The sequence below is a fragment of the Geotrypetes seraphini genome, chromosome 2, assembly GCF_902459505.1.
Source record: "Geotrypetes seraphini chromosome 2, aGeoSer1.1, whole genome shotgun sequence".
In the NCBI taxonomy this organism is placed as follows: domain Eukaryota; kingdom Metazoa; phylum Chordata; class Amphibia; order Gymnophiona; family Dermophiidae; genus Geotrypetes; species Geotrypetes seraphini.
The window spans coordinates 504,183,812-504,204,747 of NC_047085.1; the positions used below are offsets into that span (position 1 = coordinate 504,183,812).

At 42.7% G+C, this 20,936-nt stretch overlaps 1 protein-coding gene across 3 annotated transcripts; it reads right to left on the bottom strand.

Moving 5' to 3' along the window:
* Positions 1-506: 506 nt before the first annotated feature.
* On the bottom strand, positions 507-20,173 carry LOC117354531 (gastrula zinc finger protein XlCGF26.1-like). 3 transcript variants are annotated; one of them, XM_033932233.1, is made up of 4 exons: positions 19,974-20,173; positions 19,462-19,582; positions 7,075-7,185; positions 507-2,526 (listed from the first exon to the last, which is right to left on the bottom strand). In XM_033932233.1, exons 1-4 carry the CDS (start codon positions 20,022-20,024, stop codon positions 968-970), a joined length of 1,842 nt encoding a protein of 613 aa, XP_033788124.1. In that variant the 5' UTR covers positions 20,025-20,173; the 3' UTR covers positions 507-967. The 3 variants fall into 3 exon arrangements, with proteins under 3 accessions (XP_033788124.1, XP_033788123.1, XP_033788125.1); XM_033932232.1 differs by having other exon boundaries at positions 507-2,529; XM_033932234.1 differs by lacking the exon at positions 19,974-20,173 and adding an exon at positions 6,087-6,144 and having other exon boundaries at positions 507-2,529; positions 19,462-19,487.
* Positions 20,174-20,936: the final 763 nt, after the last annotated feature.

A 20,936-nucleotide genomic window follows, 5' to 3' on the forward strand; every position in this document is an offset into this window, starting at 1 on the left:
AATAACAGCTTATATACCGCAATACCGTGAAGTTCTATGCGGTTTACAAAGATTAAGCAAAGGTACAAATTGATTGACTTTAAGAGGGGAGGAAGAAAGAGGGTTAATAGGACAGGAAATCCATTTTTGAGGAGAGAGTGATCAATAGAACAAGTTAATCGCTATAGAGGGGAGAGAGAAAAGAGGATCAGTTGTCTAGATACTTTAGGAACAGGTGTGTTTTCAGACGTTTCCTAAATTCCTCATAAGTAGTGGGCAAAAGCAGTTGTTCTAGGTCTTTACCCCATGATGCTGCTTGGTGCGAGAGAAGATGTTCATGGTGTTTTTTCAGTTTACAACTTCTCACTGGGGGGGGAAACGAAGTTGGAATGTGAGCTTCTCTTGTGTCTGTTGGCTGAGAAGACGAAAAGGTCAGTTATATATTTAGGGGCAAGTCCGTGTAGTGCTTTGAAGCAGAAGCAGGCAAATTTAAACTTTACGCGCGCCTCCATTGGCAGCCAATGCAGCTGCCGGTGGTAGGGTGTCACGTGGTCAAACTTCCTCAGCCCAAAGATCAGTTTGACCGCTGCATTTTGCATCAATTGTAAACGCTGCATGTTCTTTTGGGAAATTGCTAAATAGGCTTCTATAATATTTCTTACTAATCTTTTCTCTCAGTGATTTATGTTTGATTTTTGCTTCTTTCTCTATTCCTAAATATTTATATACACTTTCTTATTTCAAGTTGCTTTATCTCAAAGTCATCAGTCAAAGGAATGCTTTCAGTTTTGTACTACTCTTTGCTTTAAGAAAATGTTGCTTTAGCACCTTTGTCCAGACCAAAAACCATCTTGGAGGTCATCTGAGAAGATTTTCACCACGCAGAATCATTCATCACTGGAACTATAGAGCTTTAGGTCATCAGAAGACAGTATGTGTGACATAAGCCCTGGATCATCTTTAGGAGTAAGACTAAACCAAGCTGGACTTAAGGAGAAAACTGTATTTGCTCCCCTTCCGAGGTGCAGAGCAATCCATTATCAGCAGCCTGAAATTTATCCTGCATTCCTTTTTGACCCCTTTTGTCTCCCTTGTGGATCTTTTGGTGATTTTTGAGAGTTGAAACCTGAGTGAAGCCCTTATTACACTCACTACATGTAAATGGTCTAAGTCCAGTGTGCATCATTTGGTGAGCTTTTAGAGTTGAAAGCCGAGTAAAGCTTTTATTACACTCATTACATGTAAATGGTTTGCTTCCCATGTGGGTCTTTTGGTGATTTATTAGAGTTGAAAGCTGAGTGAAACGTTTATTACATTCATTGCACATAAATGATTTGTGTCCTGTGTGGATCATTTGGTGATTTTTTAGCGTTGAAAGCCGAGTGAAGCTCCTGCCACACTCTTTACATGTAAAGGGTTTGTCTCCTGTGTGAATCATCTGGTGAATTTTTAGTTTTGAAAGCCTAACAAAGCTTTTATCACACTCGGTACATGCAAATGGTTTTATTCCCGTGTGGATCATTTGGTGATTTTTCAGTGTTGAAAGTTGAGTGAAGCTTCTGTCACAATCTAGACATACAAAAGGTTTCTCTTTTGTATGTATTCTCTGGTGCCTTTTCAGCACCGATAGACTAATGAAGCTTTTATTACATTCAGTACATGTAAATGGTTTCTCTCCTTTGTGGGTCCTTAGGTGAATTTTTAGATTAGAAAGCCAAGCAAAGCTTTTACTACACTGATTACATGTAAAGGGTTTATGGCCGGTGTGGATCATTTGGTGATTTTTTAACGTTGAGAACTGAGTAAAGCTTTTATTACACTCAGAACATGTATACGGTTTGTCTCCTGTGTGAGTCATTTGGTGAAGTTTCAGATGTGAAAGCCGAGTGAAGCTTTTATTACATTCAGTACATATAAACGGTTTCTCTCCAGTGTGTGTCATCTGGTGAATTTTAAGGTTTGAAAGCTGAGTGAAGCTTTTATCACAATTACTACATGCAAATGGTTTATCTCCCATGTGGATCATTTGGTGAATTTTTAGATTTGAAAGCCGAGTGAAGTTTTTATTACACTCCATACACGTGAATTGATTCTCATTTGTGTGACTCTTTTTGGGCATTCTGAGCTCTGAAAACAAGGTGAATCTCTTATTATACTTAATACAAGTAATATTGATGCTCTTATTAAATGTAGTACATGTAAAATCTTTTTGGATTTTTTTTCCTTTCTCCTCTCCCTTGTTGAGTTTACAAGTCACTCGCTCACTATTATTATTTTGGAAGTGTCTCTCTGCTTGGTGTTTCTGGTGCTCAGGGATGTTACTGAGCTCCCCGTCACATCTCTCACAATTATTGACGCCATCCCATGAGTTTCCTGCAGGTTCTCTCTGCTCCTGTGATTCCTGCTGACGAATCCTTGTGTTTCTCCTCTTAATTCCCTGGGACGTATTCTCACCAACATTTTCCGATTGTCTTTCAATTTGTTCCATTTTTATACGATGTTCTCCTTGATTCTTTTCTCTATCATTTTCTTGTGTGATCTGCTGATCTGCTGGATATAAAGAGAAGGTATTAATCATTTGTTAGAAGACAGGGGTAGTTCATAACAAGAGAGAGGTTATGTATGGTGCACTAGGATTTTCTATGCATAGCTTACAATTTCATAGGGGGGAGGTTTGCAAATAATTTCTTGAAATGTTTGTCTCCACACACTGCAAGTCTGTGAGATGATGAGATGTCTCTTAGAAATGGCAGTGTGTAGACATAAAGCTTCAAAGAATGGCCTGAATAAGAATATGTTACATATATTCTGTACATATCAGGGAGTTTCTCCCATAGGGATTGAGAGGGGACATGATTGAAACATTCAAGGTACGAAGGGGACTGATGTAGGCAGCTGTCCAGGCCTACCTCGGTAATGAGACCTCGAACGCTATATACTGGTTTCAATAAGTATATATTTATTTAGCCAATCGATAACAGCTTACAGGAATAAATCATTTAGCATATAGCGTAACAGAAGGTGATCTCTAGGCCTAGAGGTCCTCTGATGTCTGTTCTGACCTCTCCCTTCTAAAGGCCTGGTTTTTATACATTTCTTAGTGGCCAACACCACGTTGGTTTACATCACATGATACATCCTTATTGGTTATTTACTTATGCATTACTGCCTAACTACATTCATTTATTGGCTATTCTCACCTACGTCATGTTATATGTCCACTCTGTTTTCCGTAAAACCTACCTTTTTCCCCGAAATGCCTGTTTCCCCACCATATTAGTATTTCCGAGCACAAGCCCCCCTCCCAACTTTAAACATCTCCGATACTTTCTATTAGATGATTTTTCTTATGAATTCTTTCTTCTGAGAATTCTGTCTTCTGACCATGGTCTGTTTATCTCTTTATGGTATCTGGCTGGGTGGGCCTTGGTGTAAAACCACAGCTAGCCCACAGCCTCAGGACCTGTTGCTTTTTCTCTAGTTTTACTTCTACAGTAGCTAATTGAACTCATAAAACAGCGTATTTCTCCATCTTTGCATGCTCTTCAGTTAATGGTGAAATATCTTTCCATAGTTAATCTACTGTTTCTATCATCTGCAGAGATAGATAAGGTAGATGTCAGTTGCAGGGGGGTGAGGGCAGTTTTTCTGTAAAGAGAAAAGTGATCTTTGTCTTTCTCCCATCCCCCTTCACCTGGCTTGCTAATGTCAGGACTTACAGGGATGTATCCAGAGCTTCCATGCTTTATCCTCTCTCAGGACAGACTTAGTAGATAAGGACACCCTCTCCAAGGTAGAGAGAACGAGAAGGCACTCTCTAAAGTTGAAAGGGGATAGATGCTGTGCAAACATAAGGAAGTTCTTCTTCACCAAGAGTGGCAGAAAACTGGAACGCTCTTCTGGAGGCTGTTATGGGGGAAAACACCCTCCAGGGATTCAAGACAAAGTTAGACAAGTTCATAATGAACAAGGACTTATGCTGGTAGGACTAGTCTCAGTTAGGGTGCTGGTCTTTGACCAGAGGGCCGCCGCGTGAGCGGACTGGTGGGCACGATGGACCACTGGTCTGACCCAGCAGCGGCAATTGTTATGTTCTTATATTAAGTAATGACCTCTGGTCATACTCCTATTGAAACATGGCTACTGTTGGCTCATTTTTGCTCCACCCTAACTTACAGAAGGGAAAACAGCTTGTGAATGGAGTACGGAGACCTATAACTGAAATGTTTGCAGAAAACCTGTTTAATGTGTCTGAAAATAATTAAAGAGTTTTTATAGGCTAGAACAGACATGGGCAACTCCAGTCCTCGAGGGCTGGAATCCAATCAGGTTTTCAGGATTTCCCCAATGAATATGCATGACATCTATTTGCATGCACTGCTATCAATTCATATTCATTGGGGAAATCCTGAAAACCCAATTGGATTCTGGCCCTCGAGGACCGGAGTTTCCCACCCCTGGGCTAGAATATAAAGGCCTACCCAGATAAGTCCCTTTCACTGGATCATATGTGATCTTTCCTTCCCATTATCTCTCCAGAATTATTAGTGTGCGCCTTATAGGTAGAGTTTTCATTTAGCTATAAAGGGGCAGCCCACACAGCAGTTATCCTACAGAGGGCCGCCATCAGGGCAGTACCACCAGTCCTGCATTCAGGGGCCCGGAGCTGACAGGGGGCCCGGGCTCCCCCAGGGTCCTAGGCCACAGTCTAGGGAGAGGGGCGGTCCGCCCCACGTGGACAGGAGAGAGCTGGACGGGGGACCCGCGGAGTTCAATACATCTCGAGCCGCGAGGCTTGTCTTCTGTTCCTGCCTGCCCAAGGGGGTGCACAGCTGGCCACCCTCCAGTGTTGTCCCTAGGCCGGCAAACTGCGGCTCTTTAGCCACTTGAGTGCCACCGCCGCCATCGGGAACAGGCCGGCGCCAAGTTCTCCCTGCTTTTCCCTGTGGGGCTGGCCAACTCTCGCCACGCGCGTCAATTCTGACGTCGGAGAGGACGTTCTGGGCCAGCCAATCGCTGCCTGGCTGGCCTAGAACGTCCTCTCCGACGTTAGAATTGACGACGGGTGGCGAGAGTTGGTCGGCCCCGCGGGGAAGAGAAGCAGGGAGAACTTGGCGCCGGCCTGTTCCCGATGGCGGCGGTGGCACTCAAGTGAATTACTTTATATATAGTCAATATAGGCACAGAGTTAAATTTTTTAACATTTTCTAATGGTGGTGTGCCTCGTGATTTTTTTCATGAAACAAGTGTGCCTTTGCCCAAAAAAGGTTGAAAAACACTGCTCTATAGAATGCAGTATTTTCAAGTCAGGTACGGAGACAGCGGCTACCACATGATTTTGGCGAGTGTGGCATAGTGGCTACCTTGGGGGAGTGATGGGATATGGGGGGGGGCATTCTTATTATGAGAGGGTGTGGGGGCGCTCCTACTTGGGGGGACGACAAAAGGTTAGGATGATTCATCATGGCTGATTCAGCGAAGAAACAACCGCAATGAATCGACCGTGATGAATCATCCTAAACACATTTGGAATACCTTATACAATTCTGGAGACTAGGGGACACTCCATGAAGTTACAGGGAAATACTTTTAAAACCAATAGGAGGAAAATTTTTTCACTCAGAGTCTACCGTATTTTTTGCTCCATTAGACGCACTTTATTTCCCCCTCAAAAGTGGGTGGAAATAAGGGTGCGTTCCCCCCCCCCCCGTTAACTTATTTTAATGTTGCCACCCTCCCTTTCTTGCTGGCCATCTTCCTCCTCCCACCCCCAGTGTGTACCTTTTTTTAAAAAAAACTTCTGGGGCCTCACTTGCTGAGAGCGGCGCATAAGGGTTGCTGGCTGCCTGGTCCCCGACGCTTCCGCAGAGAACAGCAGATGCGGCTGCCTCCTCTTCTGTTCTCTGGCGGCATAGCGGCGCACCAGGCTGTCTGCCTGGACCCGCACCACTTCCCGCGAGAACTCAGTTCTATAAGGTCTTATCTGCCATCATTTACTATGTTCTATAAAATAGGAGATGCATAAAGAACAAATGATTATATATATCAACCCCAGTAATTAGTATCAAGAGGAAAAGTTTTATCAGATGGAGTAGCGCTAAACTTACTTAAGGGATGAAGGGCCTTGCTAAAACTTTCCAGTGAAACATGTTGGCAAAGTTATCCCTGAAAGGAAGACCACATATAAGATAAGTAACTTTCGTCAGCCGCAAACCTGAAGTCATCATGCCACTTTACAGATCCATGGTGAGACCTCATCTGGAATACTGTGTGCAATTCTGGAGGCCGCATTACCGTAAAGATGTGCTTCGAGCCGAGTCGGTCCAGCGGATGGCCACTAGAATGGCTTCCGGACTCAAGGGTCTCTCATACGAAGAAAGACTGGGCAAATTGCAGCTCTATACTCTAGAAGAGCGCAGGGAAAGGGGTGACATGATTGAGACATTTAAATACGTCACAGGTCGTGTCGAGATGGAAAACGACATATTCTTTCCCATGGGACCCTCGGTCACAAGGGGGCACCCGCTTAAACTCAGAGGAGGGAAATTTAGTGGTGACACCAGGAAGTACTTCTTCACGGAAAGGGTGGTGGATCATTGGAACAAACTTCCGAGGCAGGTGATCAAGGCCGCCAGCGTGCTCGACTTTAAGAATAGATGGGATATCCACGTGGGATCCCTACGAGGGTCGAGCTAAGGAACTAAGTCATCAGCACTCAGACTTAATGGGGTGGGTCAGTAGAGTGGGCAGACTTGATGGGCTGTGGCCCTTTTCTGCCGTCATTTTTCTATGTTTCTATGTTTCTAAGAGTAAACGCTAAGTTACATATTTATATATTTAAACACTTTTGATAATAATATATGATCCGGTGAGGAAACAACACTTAAAGCCTGGGACAATGAAGTAATGGAGTCTGTGGTAGTGTTTCTGAGGATCATATAAAGAAATTTTTGGATGAGAACCGGAGGCAGAACAAAAAGAGATTGTTCTATTGGAAACATCTTAGTCAGATAAAGATGAGCCACATTTGGCTATTAAGGTTATACCTCCCCTCATCATCTCTGCCTTTATCCCAATCCTTGTTACTGCATTCACCTGAGCAGCTGCTTTCTCTGTCCTTGGATCCGAGCTCATCCCTGATGTACAGCTCTTTTCCTTCTTCAATGCGAGATATAAGTTCAGGGGTGAAAGTCGTAGAGCTAGTTCCTGGGGGTAAGAAAACTGCATCAGGTTTCTCAAAATCACTTTGGGACCGATTCTCTTAAATTCAAGACTTTACAAAAAAAAAAAATTTACAGCACAAAAGAATTTCACCAACTTCATTGAATACAAAATATTGAAACCCTTGGTTAAGAGGGACAATTTCAGAGCCCTATAAAATCTTAGACACATCACAAAACCCCTTTTTACCCTTCTTTATATCTAGTTTCCACAAAACATCAGCTCATTTCAAGATGGTTTTGGTTCTGGCTAAAACCAAATCTGCAGCAGAAATCCGCTACTCAGTTTCCGCCAGAACCATAACTAAAACTAGCCTGGCCTCGACCCCCCACCATCGCAAGCCAGTCTCCCAACCCCCTTCCCGGGCTGACTGCCCTCCTCTTCCTCCCCAACCATAGCTTCATCCCGGGACTACCTTGTAAAAGGCCCTGGTGGTCTATTAGTGTCCTTAGCAAATCCTGCTCCCATTGGCTGTACTGAAAAAATGGCGGCTGTGACTTCCCGCAGCAGCCTCATGGGAGGTCACAGCCACAATGTGGGAATTGGGAATGGCCCGAGCATCAGCGTGCTCCTACTCAGGCCAGTCCCAATTCCAAAATAGCAGCTGTGACCTCCTGCGGCCGTCTCAGGAGGCTGTTGCGAGACGTCATGGCTGCCATTTTTTTCAGCGCAGCAATCTAGGGCAAGAGTGACTGAGGGTGCTTCTGCCTTAAAGATGAAATCACTAGACCGTTACGGCCTTTACATGGCAGGCCCAAGGAGGGCGGAGTGGTGGGTGGCTTGGGGGGGGGAAGAGGAGTATGGAGTGATAGGTGGACTGGGGGGTGGGGGAGGCTGACTTGCAGCAGAAGGGAGTGGGAGTCCAGTTTCAGTTGTCCATCAAAAATGTACAGTCAGAACCTCAACCCGGTGCTGAATCTGAAACCAAAACTGAAATTCAATCCATTTAGAATATAACATAAGAATTGCCATACTGGAACAGACCGAAGGTCCATCAAGTTTCCATCAGTGGCCAACCCAGGTCCCAAGTACCTGTCAGTAACCAAAAGAGTAGCAACATTCTAGAGCTGAGATTGTGATGTCATAAAGCCTCATTCCACCAATGCCTAAGAGCCATGATAACACTTATACAAGACCAGTGGTGAATACATTAGCCCTGTAAGGACACAAAAAATAATTAAGTAGTGTCTTGGGTGTTTGAGGTCTTGGGGCACTAATCATTTGAACTTTGCATCAATTTCTCCTCTGTTTTTTGGACTGCGTAGAAATGTCAACCAGAGCTGGGGTTTGTCGCACCTTACGGAACGTAAAATGGGAGGAGCAAAGGCATCAGTAGCAGAGGAAAGAATAGTATTATAGGAAGAGAAGGCCTCATTGGGAGGAGGGGGAGACGGAGGTGGAGAGAGTGCATGGGTCAATAGCCTGAAGATACCTGAAAGTATTAGGATTGGTCGTGCCTGGGGGGGGGAGGGTGATGAGCTGTGAAGGTTCAGAGGGGAAGAAATGAGGTAAAATTAGCAATTGAGCAGTTGGAGAAGAGGACGTTCTATTCCCGTGGACTAGAGGGCATTTAACGCAAGTTACATTCGTTAGCGCACCTTTTTTTCCTTCTCCTTCAAAACGAACGGTCGACAGAGATTTGACACTTGGTGGAATTACTTACCCTACTGAATCGGAAATTAAAATTTTGGGCGTGTACTTAGATAGAAATCTGCCCATGAAGGCATTCACTTCAGCATTGGTCAAAAAATTCAATTTGAAGAAATCAGATCATGACCTTCAAAGTGTGTTCATTCTGCTGCCCCTCAATATCGCTCCTCGCTTCTCCCTCCTTATACACCTCCCAGAGAACTCCGTTCCTCAGATAAGCCGCTCTTAACTATACCCTTCTCCTCCACTGCCAATTCCAGACTTCGTTCCTTTCATCTAGCTGCTCCCTGTGCCTGGAATAAATTACCCAAGTGAGTCCACCAAGCCCTTTCCCTTGTTTAAAAGCAGACTGAAAACCCACCTTTTTGATACGGCCTTCAATCCTTAACCCTACTCTTCTGCCCACTGATTAACTGTTCCCCTTAACTTGAGATAGATGACAGGAGCCTATGGGAAACTTTTACAGGTTGTGAGACCTATTCCTACAAATAGGCTCCTGTCATCTATCTCAAACTATACCCATGACATCCTGTTTGTCTGTCTTGGCTGTTTAGATTGTAAGCTCTTTTGAGCAGGGACTGTTTTCTTCTTCTTTGTGACTTTGTGCAGCGTTGCGAACGTCTGGTAGTGCTACAGAAATAATTCATAGTAATAGTAGTACTATAGAGAACTCTATTGGCTGCCATTCGAGGCCTGTGTATTGTTGAATTTGGGACCCTTTGTTACAAAGTCTTATATGGGCAGGCACCTGAGTACTTATTGGAATTATTCACCTTGTTCAAAGTGAATCGTCCCTTACGTACTACATCTCTATTTGGTTTTCCTCCCGTTCGAGGTTGTACGCACAAGTTTTTCCAGCGCCTGTTTGCCTATCAAGCAGCTAGTTGGGATAAGGTGTTGCGTACTTTGTTCACATGGTCTTGCTCATACACACACTTCAGAAAGTTATTAAAGTCGTCTCTATTTGTACGATTGTTAGAAAATAAAAAGGGCTTTATGATTACTCTGTAGGTCGCTGGGTTGTCTGGTTTCTTACTCTTTGTGAACCGCATCGATCCGTGAGATTTTGTGGTCTAGAAATGAAATGTAATGGTACAATTATTAAATGGCTTTAGTTCAGCTTCCAGGCATTCTTTATTCGGTGGGAGTCTGGGCATCAAAATGGCAGATAAGAGGAACCCAAACTATAGTTACGTGACCCAAGGTTCCACACTACGAGTCACTGCCCCAGGAAAAGGATCCACGTGCCACCACTGCACAAGCCTTTTCTGCACTCAAAAACTTGCTTAAAGATTTTAGCTGCTATTTTAAGTTACTTAAGTTTACCTTTATTTTAACTGTTTTACTGTTGCTTTTTTGTTTAGTTTTACTGCCTCTTCTGCCGCCGCACAGCGGTGGCGCGCCGAACACCTCCTCCACCAGGTCAGCTGATGCCCCATTTAATCGGGCCTTCTGCGGCACACGCCGCAGAGGCGCGCGCCGAAGGAGCACAAAAAAGGAGCAGATCCTGCTCCTTAGTGCGCTCCTTCGTGCGCATCCAGAGGGCGCCCTAAATTACACTCCACCATCTTCTAATAACAAGGCTTTTATTAGTAACATAATCTGGTTCATAAGTCTCACACTTATTGGCTTATACTTTATAGGAATCCTAACCTCTGATTTAATCTACCCATCACAACCCAAAATGATAACTAATATGCCCATGAACAATATTCCAACTTTTTGGGGCCACCGTCCTTCAACTATTAAATCAATTTTTCCGCATCACTCCTCCTTATTAAAAATTCCAATTTCTACTCCCTCCCGCAAAAACACAGAAACACATAATACCAATTGCTTACGAATTGGGCTCATAAATGCTAGATCGATTAAAAATAAATATCACTTAATAAAGGATGACATAGTTAAGAGCAATCTACATTTTTTATTTATCACAGAAACCTGGCTGGCTGAAGGAGAAGAAGCATATTTATCATACTGTTGTCCCACTAACTACGAGTATTTATTCAACCACTGCCATAATCGCAAAGGTGGAGGTCTAGCAGTCATTTTTAAACATGATCTTCTAAATATATACGATTATTCCCCAAAGGATGCTACAATTGAATATCTTCACCTCAAATATAATTCAAATAATCAAATCAATTTTCTTTTACTCTACGTTCCTCCCCCTGTAGGACAAAATAATAGGATATCATATTCGACTTTTGTTCTGCGACAACTACTCCATTTATCTTAGGCGATTTTAATATCCATTTTGACGACCCTAACAATTCCAACGCCAAAGACTTATTAAATATTTTATCACCTCTCAATATTCACCCAAAAATATCAGTATGTGGAAAGTGATGAGGAGAAAGCGAATGTGCTAAACAAATACTTCTGTTCTGTGTTCACAGAAGAAAATCCTGGAGAAGGACCGAGATTGTTTAGCAAAGTTATACGAGAAAATGGAGTAGATTTTGCGCCTTCACGGAGGAGGGTGTTTATGAGCAACTTGAAAAACTGAAGGTGGACAAAGCGATGGGACCAGACGGGATCCATCCCAGGATACTAAGGGAGCTCAGAGAGGTTCTGGCGAGTCCTATTAAAGACTTGTTCAACAAATCTCTGGAGACGGGAGTGATTCCTGGGGATTGGAGGAGAGCGAATGTGGTCCCTATTCATAAAAGTGGTCACCAACTCACATAGCAAATCATACTTTGGATATGATCTTCGTCCCACTATCTCAACATTCAAATTTCTCTGAACTGTCAGTTGCTCCAGTTCCCTGGTCCGACCACCACTTCATATCCTTTTCTCTTGATCTACCAAAACTCAGTCTATTACAATCATTTCCTAAAACCAAAACGATTATTGTCCGAGATTATACTAACTTGGACAATATAGACATAACTTCATTTCTTGACCCAACAAACTTAACGTCCTTTCCAAACTCCATTGAAAACCAACTATCTGCATGGAATTCATCTTTGATATCCCTTCTTGACAAAAAAATCTCCTCCAATATCAAAAACCATTCCCTTACGAAAAACTTTAAACCCTTGGTACACGACTGAACTTCGCCTGATCAAACAACAACTGTGCTCTTTGGAACGAAAATGGCGACACAATAAAACTTCAGATAATCTTCAATCATATAAGGACAACGTCTCACGTTATAAAACAAAAATTAACATGGCAAAAAAAACATATTATTCTAATAAAATCGAAAAAGCAAAAAATTCTTCTACACTGTACAATATCCTAAAATCAATAGACCCAAAAAACAAAATAAACAATCCCACTCAAAAATCCACATTAAAAGCCCAAGACTTAGCCGATGCATTTACACAAAAGATCAATAATATTCGCAATTCCTTTACTCATAACACAACATCCAAACCCACCAGCCCCGATCACCAAAAATCCATTCCAACAGCAAGATGTTCTAACTTTAAAATTCCATCTATTCAAGACATAGAATCCCTTTTCCAACAAGTCAATCTAAAAGGCTCCCGCTCTGAACTCATTCCATCTTTTTATTTGAAAAAACACTTCTCACACTTTTGGGCCTTTCATTCATTCTCTTATTCAGAAAAGCTTACTCACTGCTACAGTTCCATCTCAATGGAAGACCGCCATTATCACTCCTATTCTAAAGAATCATAAAAACAGTATTAACGAACTATCCAACTACCGCCCAATAGCCAATTTACCATTCTTAGCGAAATTGACAGAAACAATGATTTTCAACCAGCTATCCGATTTTATAGAAAACACTAACGCATTGCTCCCCAACCAAACAGGATTTAGAAAATTTCATAATACAGAATACTCCTTAATAGGCCTAATATTCATCTAATATTCAATACTCTCTCGATCATCACAAATCTGTCATTCTTTTTTTTTTTAGATATTTCCGCAGCTTTCGACACTATAGATCGATCATAACTTGCTCCTCTCTCGACTTGAAGAACTAGGAATAAGTGAGAATGTTCTCTCATGGTTTAATTCGTATCTACTTAACCGAACTACATCAGTTAGGTTTAATAATGAAGACTCTACATCTTATTCTTCCTCATTTGGAATCCCGCAAGGATCTATTTTGTCCCCTCTATTGTTTAATATTTTTCTTTCACCACTGCTAGGTATTTGCCAATCCATCGGTTTTGTTCCATTTTCTTATGCAGACGACATACAACTCATTCATCCGTTAGACCCAGAAAATAACACTGATATCACATCCATCAATTACAAATTGGAAAAAATTCAAGACTGGCTTAATACAAGTAAACTAGCATTAAACATCAATAAGACAGTATCCCTACTTTGGTGTATAGTGCGGAGCTTCGAGAGTGCCACTTCAGGACCTTGTTGAGAGCGTATGCCTCCCAGAGCCGGGCCTACCATATGGGATGTGTTGATACCCAATACTGTCTCACCTGTCATGCGGAGGTGAACTCTTATTTTCATGGTCTCTGGGAGTGTGAGAGTATTCAGAGCTTTTGGGGGGCTCTGGCTTCCTTTCTTCAGGGTCTCCTACAGGTTTCTGTTCCTGTCTCTGCATACCATATGCTGTTCGCTCATTTTTCTTTGTTTTCTGTGTATACCTTTGCGGAAAAACTGTTTTTGAGCAAATGTTATATTTTGGGGGAAAAGTGTATATTGAATTTCTGGCTGGCGGATGTCCCTCCCTCCTTCTGGTACTGGAGGAATAAATTACATGCTCTTCTAGGATGGGAGGCCGCGCTGGCTTCTTCCTCCCGTCGACGGAGCAGAGACTTTGTGCATATTTGGATTCCTTATTTGGACAGTTTGTCTCCCCGGGTTCGTAGTCGTATCTTGAATAGACTGCAGTTGTATTCCCTTTCACCTGTCTGAGCTGGGGGGCGGGGGGGCTTGGGGGTGTTGGGGGGGTGTTGGGAGGGGTCTGCTTTTGGGGGGGATTAGGGGGGTGGGGCGTTTTGTAACCTGAGAGGACATAAGAGTCCAGTCCTCTTGGGGGAGGGGAGCCCTGTTTTTACATATGACTTTGCCTGCTGTTTGTACCTGTTGTGGTTTGTTGCTTAATACAAAACTGATTTCACCTAAAACATCAATAAGACAAAAACAATGTTATTCACATGGAAAAAAGATATAATCCTATCAAAACCGTTTATTCTTAATAACATTTCACTCAACTTGGTTCCCTCCATTAAATTACTAGGCGTAATTATTGACGATAAACTAACTTACCATGAACATATCTCTCTTATTGTTAAAAGCTGTTTCTTTAAACTACGACAAATACGCTCAATCGCTAAATTTCTCAGTTTAACATCAATAAAGATACTTATTCACTCTTTAGTAATCTCAAAAATCGACTACTGCAATGCTCTTCTACTTAATATCACTCTGAAAGAAAAAAGGAGACTGCAATTATTACAAAATACGGCCATTAAACTAATATATAACGCTAAAAAGTATGATCACGTCTCTCCACTACTAAAAGACGCCCATTGGCTGCCAATCAGCCACAGGATTACCTTTAAAATCTTATTACTTATCTTTAAAACATTAGCTTCTAATGAACCACTTTTTATTTCACGATCTCTAATCCCATATAACTCCCAACGCTCTCTTCGATCTTCCGACCAAAATATGCTTTCAGTACCTTCTTTGAAAATCATAGGTACAAGGAGATCAGACATGTTTACAGTCATGGGACCACAATGGTGGAACGCCCTCCCTCAATATATTCGATCCGAAAAAGATATTGTAACTTTTAAAAAACTTTTAAAATCTTACTTATTTAGGGATGCTTTTAATACTTAAAATTTTTAAAACTTTTAAAAAAACTTTAACATCTTATTTAAAGTTTTGGATATTTTTAATACTTTTAGGATGTTTCGAACTGTGCTTTGGATTTTAGCCCCCTACCTCTTGGCCTACCCTTTTTACCAAATATAAGATTGTAAACTTTAATCCTTCCCTACCCTTTCATGTTTGTTTTTATGTTATTATTTGTGTTAATTGATAGTTTCTTTGTATTATTCTCTACATGGACTCTGTACATCGCCTAGCAATTTTAATAGGCGATTCATCAAATGAATAAATAAACTTGAAACTTAAACTTGATACGTTGAAACCCTCTGCTCCGTGTGCCACGGCAGCTAACAAAGCAAACAGAATGTTAGGAACTGTCAGGAAAGGGATGGAAAACAAAGACGAGAATGTTATCATGCCTTTTATCGCTCCATGGTGCGGCTGCACCTCGAATACTGTGCGCAATTCTGGTCGCCACATCTCAAAAAAGATATAGTGGAATTAAAAAAAGGTACAGAGAAGGGTGTCAAAAATGATAAAGGGGATGGGATGACTTCCCCTTTGAGGAAAGGGGCTACAGCTCAGGGGAAATATGACAAAAGCCTGTAAAATACTTAGTGGAGTGGAACGGGTAGACATGAATCACTTGTTTACTCTTTCTAAAAATACTAGAACTAGGAAACATAGAATTAAAAGCTACTATGAGCAAATCAGAGAAAATATTTATTCACAATGTGTAATTAAACTTGAAATTCATTGCCAGAGAATGTGGTGAAAGCAGTTAGCTTAGCAGGTTGAAAAAAAAAAAAGGCTTGGATCATTTCCTAAAACAAAAGTCCATAAGCCATTATTAAGAGGGTCTTAGGAAAATCCACTGTTTATTTCTAGGAAGCTTCGTAAACAAAGGGAGCTATTGAATGGTAGAATCCTGGGACTGTCTGCCAAGTCTCTTCCCTGAAGAAGCCCTTTCTGGAAACGTCAATCGCTCCTCCTAAACTTACTTGCTCCACTTCATCACTGACACTGAAACCGTGGATTGAAGACAAAGTTTTATTTTATTTTTCTTTCCAGCTTATGATTTATCTTTAATCTTATCTATTGTTTTGCCTTTTGTCTTTGTTTTGTTCTATTTCTATCATTTAAATTTCTCCAGAATTCTACTGTTCAACGGCTCCCCCTTCTGCTTCTATTCCTTTCTCTCCTCTCTTCTACCTTCCAAAGTATTTAGATCAATGCTGTCTTGTTAAAATGTTTATTTTATTTTTATTTTTCCTCTAACTCTACTTTTCACTTCTCTATGACCCTCCAGGTACTTTAGTTAGATTGTGAGCCTTCGGGACAGTAAGGGAATTTTTCAAGTACCTTTCTTATTTCTAATCTTAATGTATATTTTCTGTAAACCGCTTAGAACCTAACGGATGTAGCGGTATATAAGAAATAAATTACATTACATTACAAATCTGTGATGAAAGAATCAGCAATATTGTCAATCTATCACAGCTCTTCTTAAATATATCATCTTCTAATTTAATAGTAAAGTGCTCAGACCACATAACCTTTAATTAGATGATAACTCCTAACTGTGGTTATTATAGGGACCATCATTGCCTTTACTGTCCCTAAACCAACCCTAAACACACGAAATAGTTGTAAAATAACTTATTTGAAATCTCTGTCGGGTTGGGAATTCGGTAACCACAGTTTCCAAAAGTGCCTGTGCCAGTGCTCAAAAATGTGCAGCAGTGCCAGTGTACAAACTTAATTCACCAAATTAAAATCTATGGCCCCCCAAATTGAGTTTCGGCTCTTCATCAGGAGGGGGGGTCACTTATATCGGCAACTAATGCTCAGAATGGAACAACGATAAAGGGGCTCCTCAGTTATTTTACAATTATTTTGTGTGTTTAGGGTTGGTTTAGGGACAGTAAAGGCAATGATGGTCCCTATAATAACCACAGTTAGGTGTTATCATCTAATTAAAGGTTATGTGGTGGCAAGCACAAGGTCTACAATATCTTTTTCACCTGTTTTCGGAGGAGGGGAGCCTGGTCACATTTGCCGAGCTGCAACGGACTTTTGACCTACAGGCTAATGATCTCTTTGCCTATTACCAGATCCGTCACTATGTTCAGTCCCTCCCAGTGGCTGCCCTTACTGAAGTCTGCAGGGAGGCGCTTTCGGAACTCTTCAGCCTTTCAGCCCAACAGAGGATTCCGCTACGATTTCATATTGTGGGGATCCGGGATTGCCAACCAAGTACGAATCTGGATATATTAGCGACAGCGTGGGCTGAGGACTTGCATTGCCAGTTGACTGCTCAACAGTTACAATGGGTCCTGAAGAACATTCAGAAGGTGTCACCCAATATTACTCACTGGGAAATGCAATTGAAAATTGTTCTTAGACTTTACATTCCACCGGAACGTGCAGTCCGGATGGGGATTACTGCGTCGCATTCTTGCCCGAAATGCAATCAGGCTTACGCATCTTTGAGTCACATGTTTTGGGCCTGCCCCGCAATCCAGTAGTTTTGGAGACATCTTGGCCTATATACTACATCGCTTTGGGGAAGGCGATGGCTTCCGCAACCGAGGGCGTTATTTGGATTTTATAATATAGCCTCGCCCAAACCCAGGGGAATGTCAGCATTTATCTCCAGAGCCCTTTTGATGGGAAAAAAAGCCATCCTCACCAACTGGCTCTCCCGTGATCCCCCGTCATATGCACAATGGAGATCCCTCATGATAGTGCACGCAACACTGGAGAGACGCATGGTGGGAGACTTGACTCTTGGCCCGGGGTCGCAAATTTTGTCAGGTGTGGGAGCACTTCTGGCAGGACCTCACACCGCGTGCTCGCAGTAGACTTTTGAATCTTTAAGATTTTACTCCCACTCTCAGCTGTTGGACTGGCCAGGGATTCTTGGGGAGGGGAAGGGAACTGATTATATTGTTGAAAATGTTATTTCCTGAATGGTACTACTGTTTGTATTTGCTTCTTACTGCTGGAATAATAAAAATCATTTAAACATAAAGGTTATGTGGTCTGAGCACTTTACTATTAAATTAGAAGATGATATATTTAAGAAGAGTTGCGATAGATTGACAATATTTCTAGGAAGCAACATAAATTCTATTTTACTCTTTTGGGGATCTTGTCAGGTTCTTGTGACCTGGATTAGGCACTGTTAGAACAGGACACTAGGCTTGATCGCTCTTCAGTCTGACAACGCTTATGTTTATTATTTATTTATCAGGTTTTTTTTGCCTGTTCTCTCAAAAGAGCCCAGAACGGGTTACAAATCCACTTACACAATATAAATCAAGGTATACAATACAGAAAAACGTTCATTTCTAAGTACAGCCACAACTCTGAAAGCTCCACTCCTTCAATCCATAGAAACAACATCATTCCTTCAAATATTATAAATAGAGCAGAACCCCCCCCCCCCATCCAGGATGAAAGGTGACTCAGACATCCCGGTTATGGAAACCATCAAAGGTAGCATATGGACTCAACGTAAATCAATAAGAATCAAACTGCGAGCTCTAGGTGAAAGAGATTAAAGATAGGGGTCCCAAATCTGCAAAAAGAGGCGGGCACGCTTAGGAGACCTACAAACCTCCTAAACCTCAAACAAAAGTACCCTAAGAATTGGTTCCTCCAATGCCAAAAACTGGGGGGGGGAAGGGGGTGTCTTTCTGCACCCAATATTGCATAATACATTTATGATCCACCATGCCGGCCCTCTGAAATAAGAGGCGTTGTCCTGCTGCTGTTAATAAAGGCTGGATGGGAGAGGGTGAGAGAGAGAAAGAATGCTGCTGGAGGAGAAGAAAAAAAAAGAAAAAAGGGGCATGAAGGGCAAGAAGCATTAATGAAGGACAGAAGGGGGCACAAGTGTGGGAGTTAAAGGGAGATGCAGTGGAAGGAACAGAAGGTGAGAGGAAGGGGGATGATTGGCAAGAGGGGAGAAAGAAGAAGGTGTTTATGCTGTAGGCATTACCAGTAGAGAGACAGTTATACCTCTGGCACCGACAAAGAGACTAGAGGTCTGCACGGGAACAGGGATTGCGGGAATCCCATGGGGACCCCCCTCTGGCCCACGGGACTCCCACGGGGATGGAAGGCTTTGGAAGCAGGGTTCGTCCATATAATATAATGGACACGTCAGCCTTAGTAAAAGAGGGGATTTATAAGTTAATTACCTGAACAGAAAACAAAAAAAAGGGTTCCACCAAAGAGTTTCCACAAGGAAAACAGCAGCGCAAACACAAAAGAAACTGTGGAATTGATGATCCTGTCAGAAGTAATTGCTGCTTTTTATGGGGACGGGCGGAGATGGAGGTAATTCCTTATTGGGATGGGTGGGGATGGAGAGGATCCTGACGGGGACGGGTGGGGATGGAGAAGATCCTGGCGGGGATGGGTGGGATTTCTGTCCCCGCGCAACTCTCTAAAAGAGACTGCTGTGTTGGAATAACCACTGGAAAGTGACAAGTCGAGCGAGGAGGGTGTAATTCTGAACATCTGCCGTGGGTGCAGAAAAGGCTGATTTCGGCACTGTACTCAAGCTACCCAATCATTATGCACTCAGTCCTTCCTCCCAGGTCGCTCTTGATCTCAAAATCAGCTGAATCTCATTCTCACCGTCACCCGCTGACCCCCAACATGTGCACTGCAGAGAGGATATAAAGTGGATCACGGCAGCATTCACTCATTTTCTCACCAAATCCCACCACAAGGCAATCACTGTCATACCTACAATGGTCTTATATCATAATATCCCAATATTTCTCAGAAAAATGTAAAACGATCCCTTACCCAGTGAAATCAGGATCTGATAATTCTCCTTCATCACCTCCCTGTAAAGCTCCTTCTGCCCTTCGTCTAAATATCTCCACTCCTCCTGGGAGAAAGAGACGGTGATGTCCTCGAACGTCACCTGTATTTGAAACACAAATCAGACATGTACTTAGCATTTCCTGCCTCTTCAGGAGACCTACCAGTGCTGGCAACTCAGGAAAGCTTTCTGGGAATACATAATTCACAATCACATTAACACACAGTCCTAGGGTAGAATTATATTTCAGGAGTCCTCCTTCAGCAGGAGAGAGGAATTGATTTCTGCCTGTATATAATTTCCAGTTTCAGAGCAGGATTACAGCAATAAGAAACCAGTTGCAAATTTGAAGCTCCAAATCTCTTTCCCCTCAGGAGAGTCCCAAAGTGCCTTTCCTTAGCCTCAGGTCTGCCCAGGATCCTGATCTTCCTGTGCTCCAGTTTCAGCAGTGTGTACAGAGAGAGGACAGCTAATTAAGAGAACCATCTCCTACCTGGGCTGAAGCTCCTGCAGGCATTTTCCTCTCTGCTTCAGGATCAGACATGAACTTGGGGGGGGGGGGGGCACTTTCTCTGGGTGTAAGGGGAGGAACAGAGAGTTTTGTCACTTGCAATAATGGGGAGAAGGGCTGGAATTTTCAGGACAATCGGCAAGTTCAATGATGAAAGAGAACAATCCCCTCCTGCTAGGCACAGGCTGCTGACGTCACAAAGGAGGGGGCAGAGCCTGCTGGAAGATACGCAGTCTTTTTCAGTGCCCATTGGTCAGAATTGCCCGGGGGGGGGGGGCGGAAAGAGGAGGATCTCCTTCTTGACAAGGGCCATTTCAGGGAGGGAGCAGGACAGGAGACTTACTGTTCAACGGATAGGGGGTGGGGTGGGGATGCCATCCAGTCTGTGTTAAACACATATTGTATGGATCATTCGGGTTATCATATAGATCAGGGGCAGGGAACTCCGGTCCTCGAGAGCCGTATTCCAGTCGGGTTTTCAGGATTTCCCCAATAATATGCATTGAAAGCAGTGCATGCAAATAGATCTCATGCAGATTCATTGGGGAAATCCTGAAAACCCGACTGGAATACGGCTCTGGAGGACCTGATTATAGCTCCAGCAAAAAGGCCAGATTGAGCCACCGGGGTTTTACTTCATTCAATGGAAGTAAAACCCGGATGGCTGGATTCCTCCTCCTTTTTCTGGAAAGCCAGGGGCAAGCAGAAGAAAATGTGAAGGTTGTGGGGACTGTCTTTTACCTGCTTCCCAGCAGTTTGATTAGAGATCAAAGAGCAGGGAACCAAGAAGAGAGCAGAACTTCCTTTTCCTGAGCAGTGCCAGGCTCATCTCTTTCTCTACTTGCACCATGCAAAAATGTTGCCACACAATCTCCAGCCCGACCTTCATTCTCTCTCCTCCCCCGGGACTCTTCTGAGCAATCAACATAGAGGGGATGGCCAAAA

Bases quoted from the DNA above. Each gene is read 5' to 3' on its own strand.
- LOC117354531 (XM_033932232.1), bottom strand. From the start codon at position 20,024: ATGTCTGATCCTGAAGCAGAGAGGAAAATGCCTGCAGGAGCTTCAGCC. The intron at 19,583-19,973 runs GTAGGAGATGGT...TTTCAAATACAG, and splicing joins CTGCAGGAGCTTCAGCCCAG to GTGACGTTCGAGGACATCAC. The intron at 2,530-7,074 runs GTGAATGCAGTA...CTTTATATCCAG, and splicing joins CAGAGAAAGCAGCTGCTCAG to CAGATCAGCAGATCACACAA.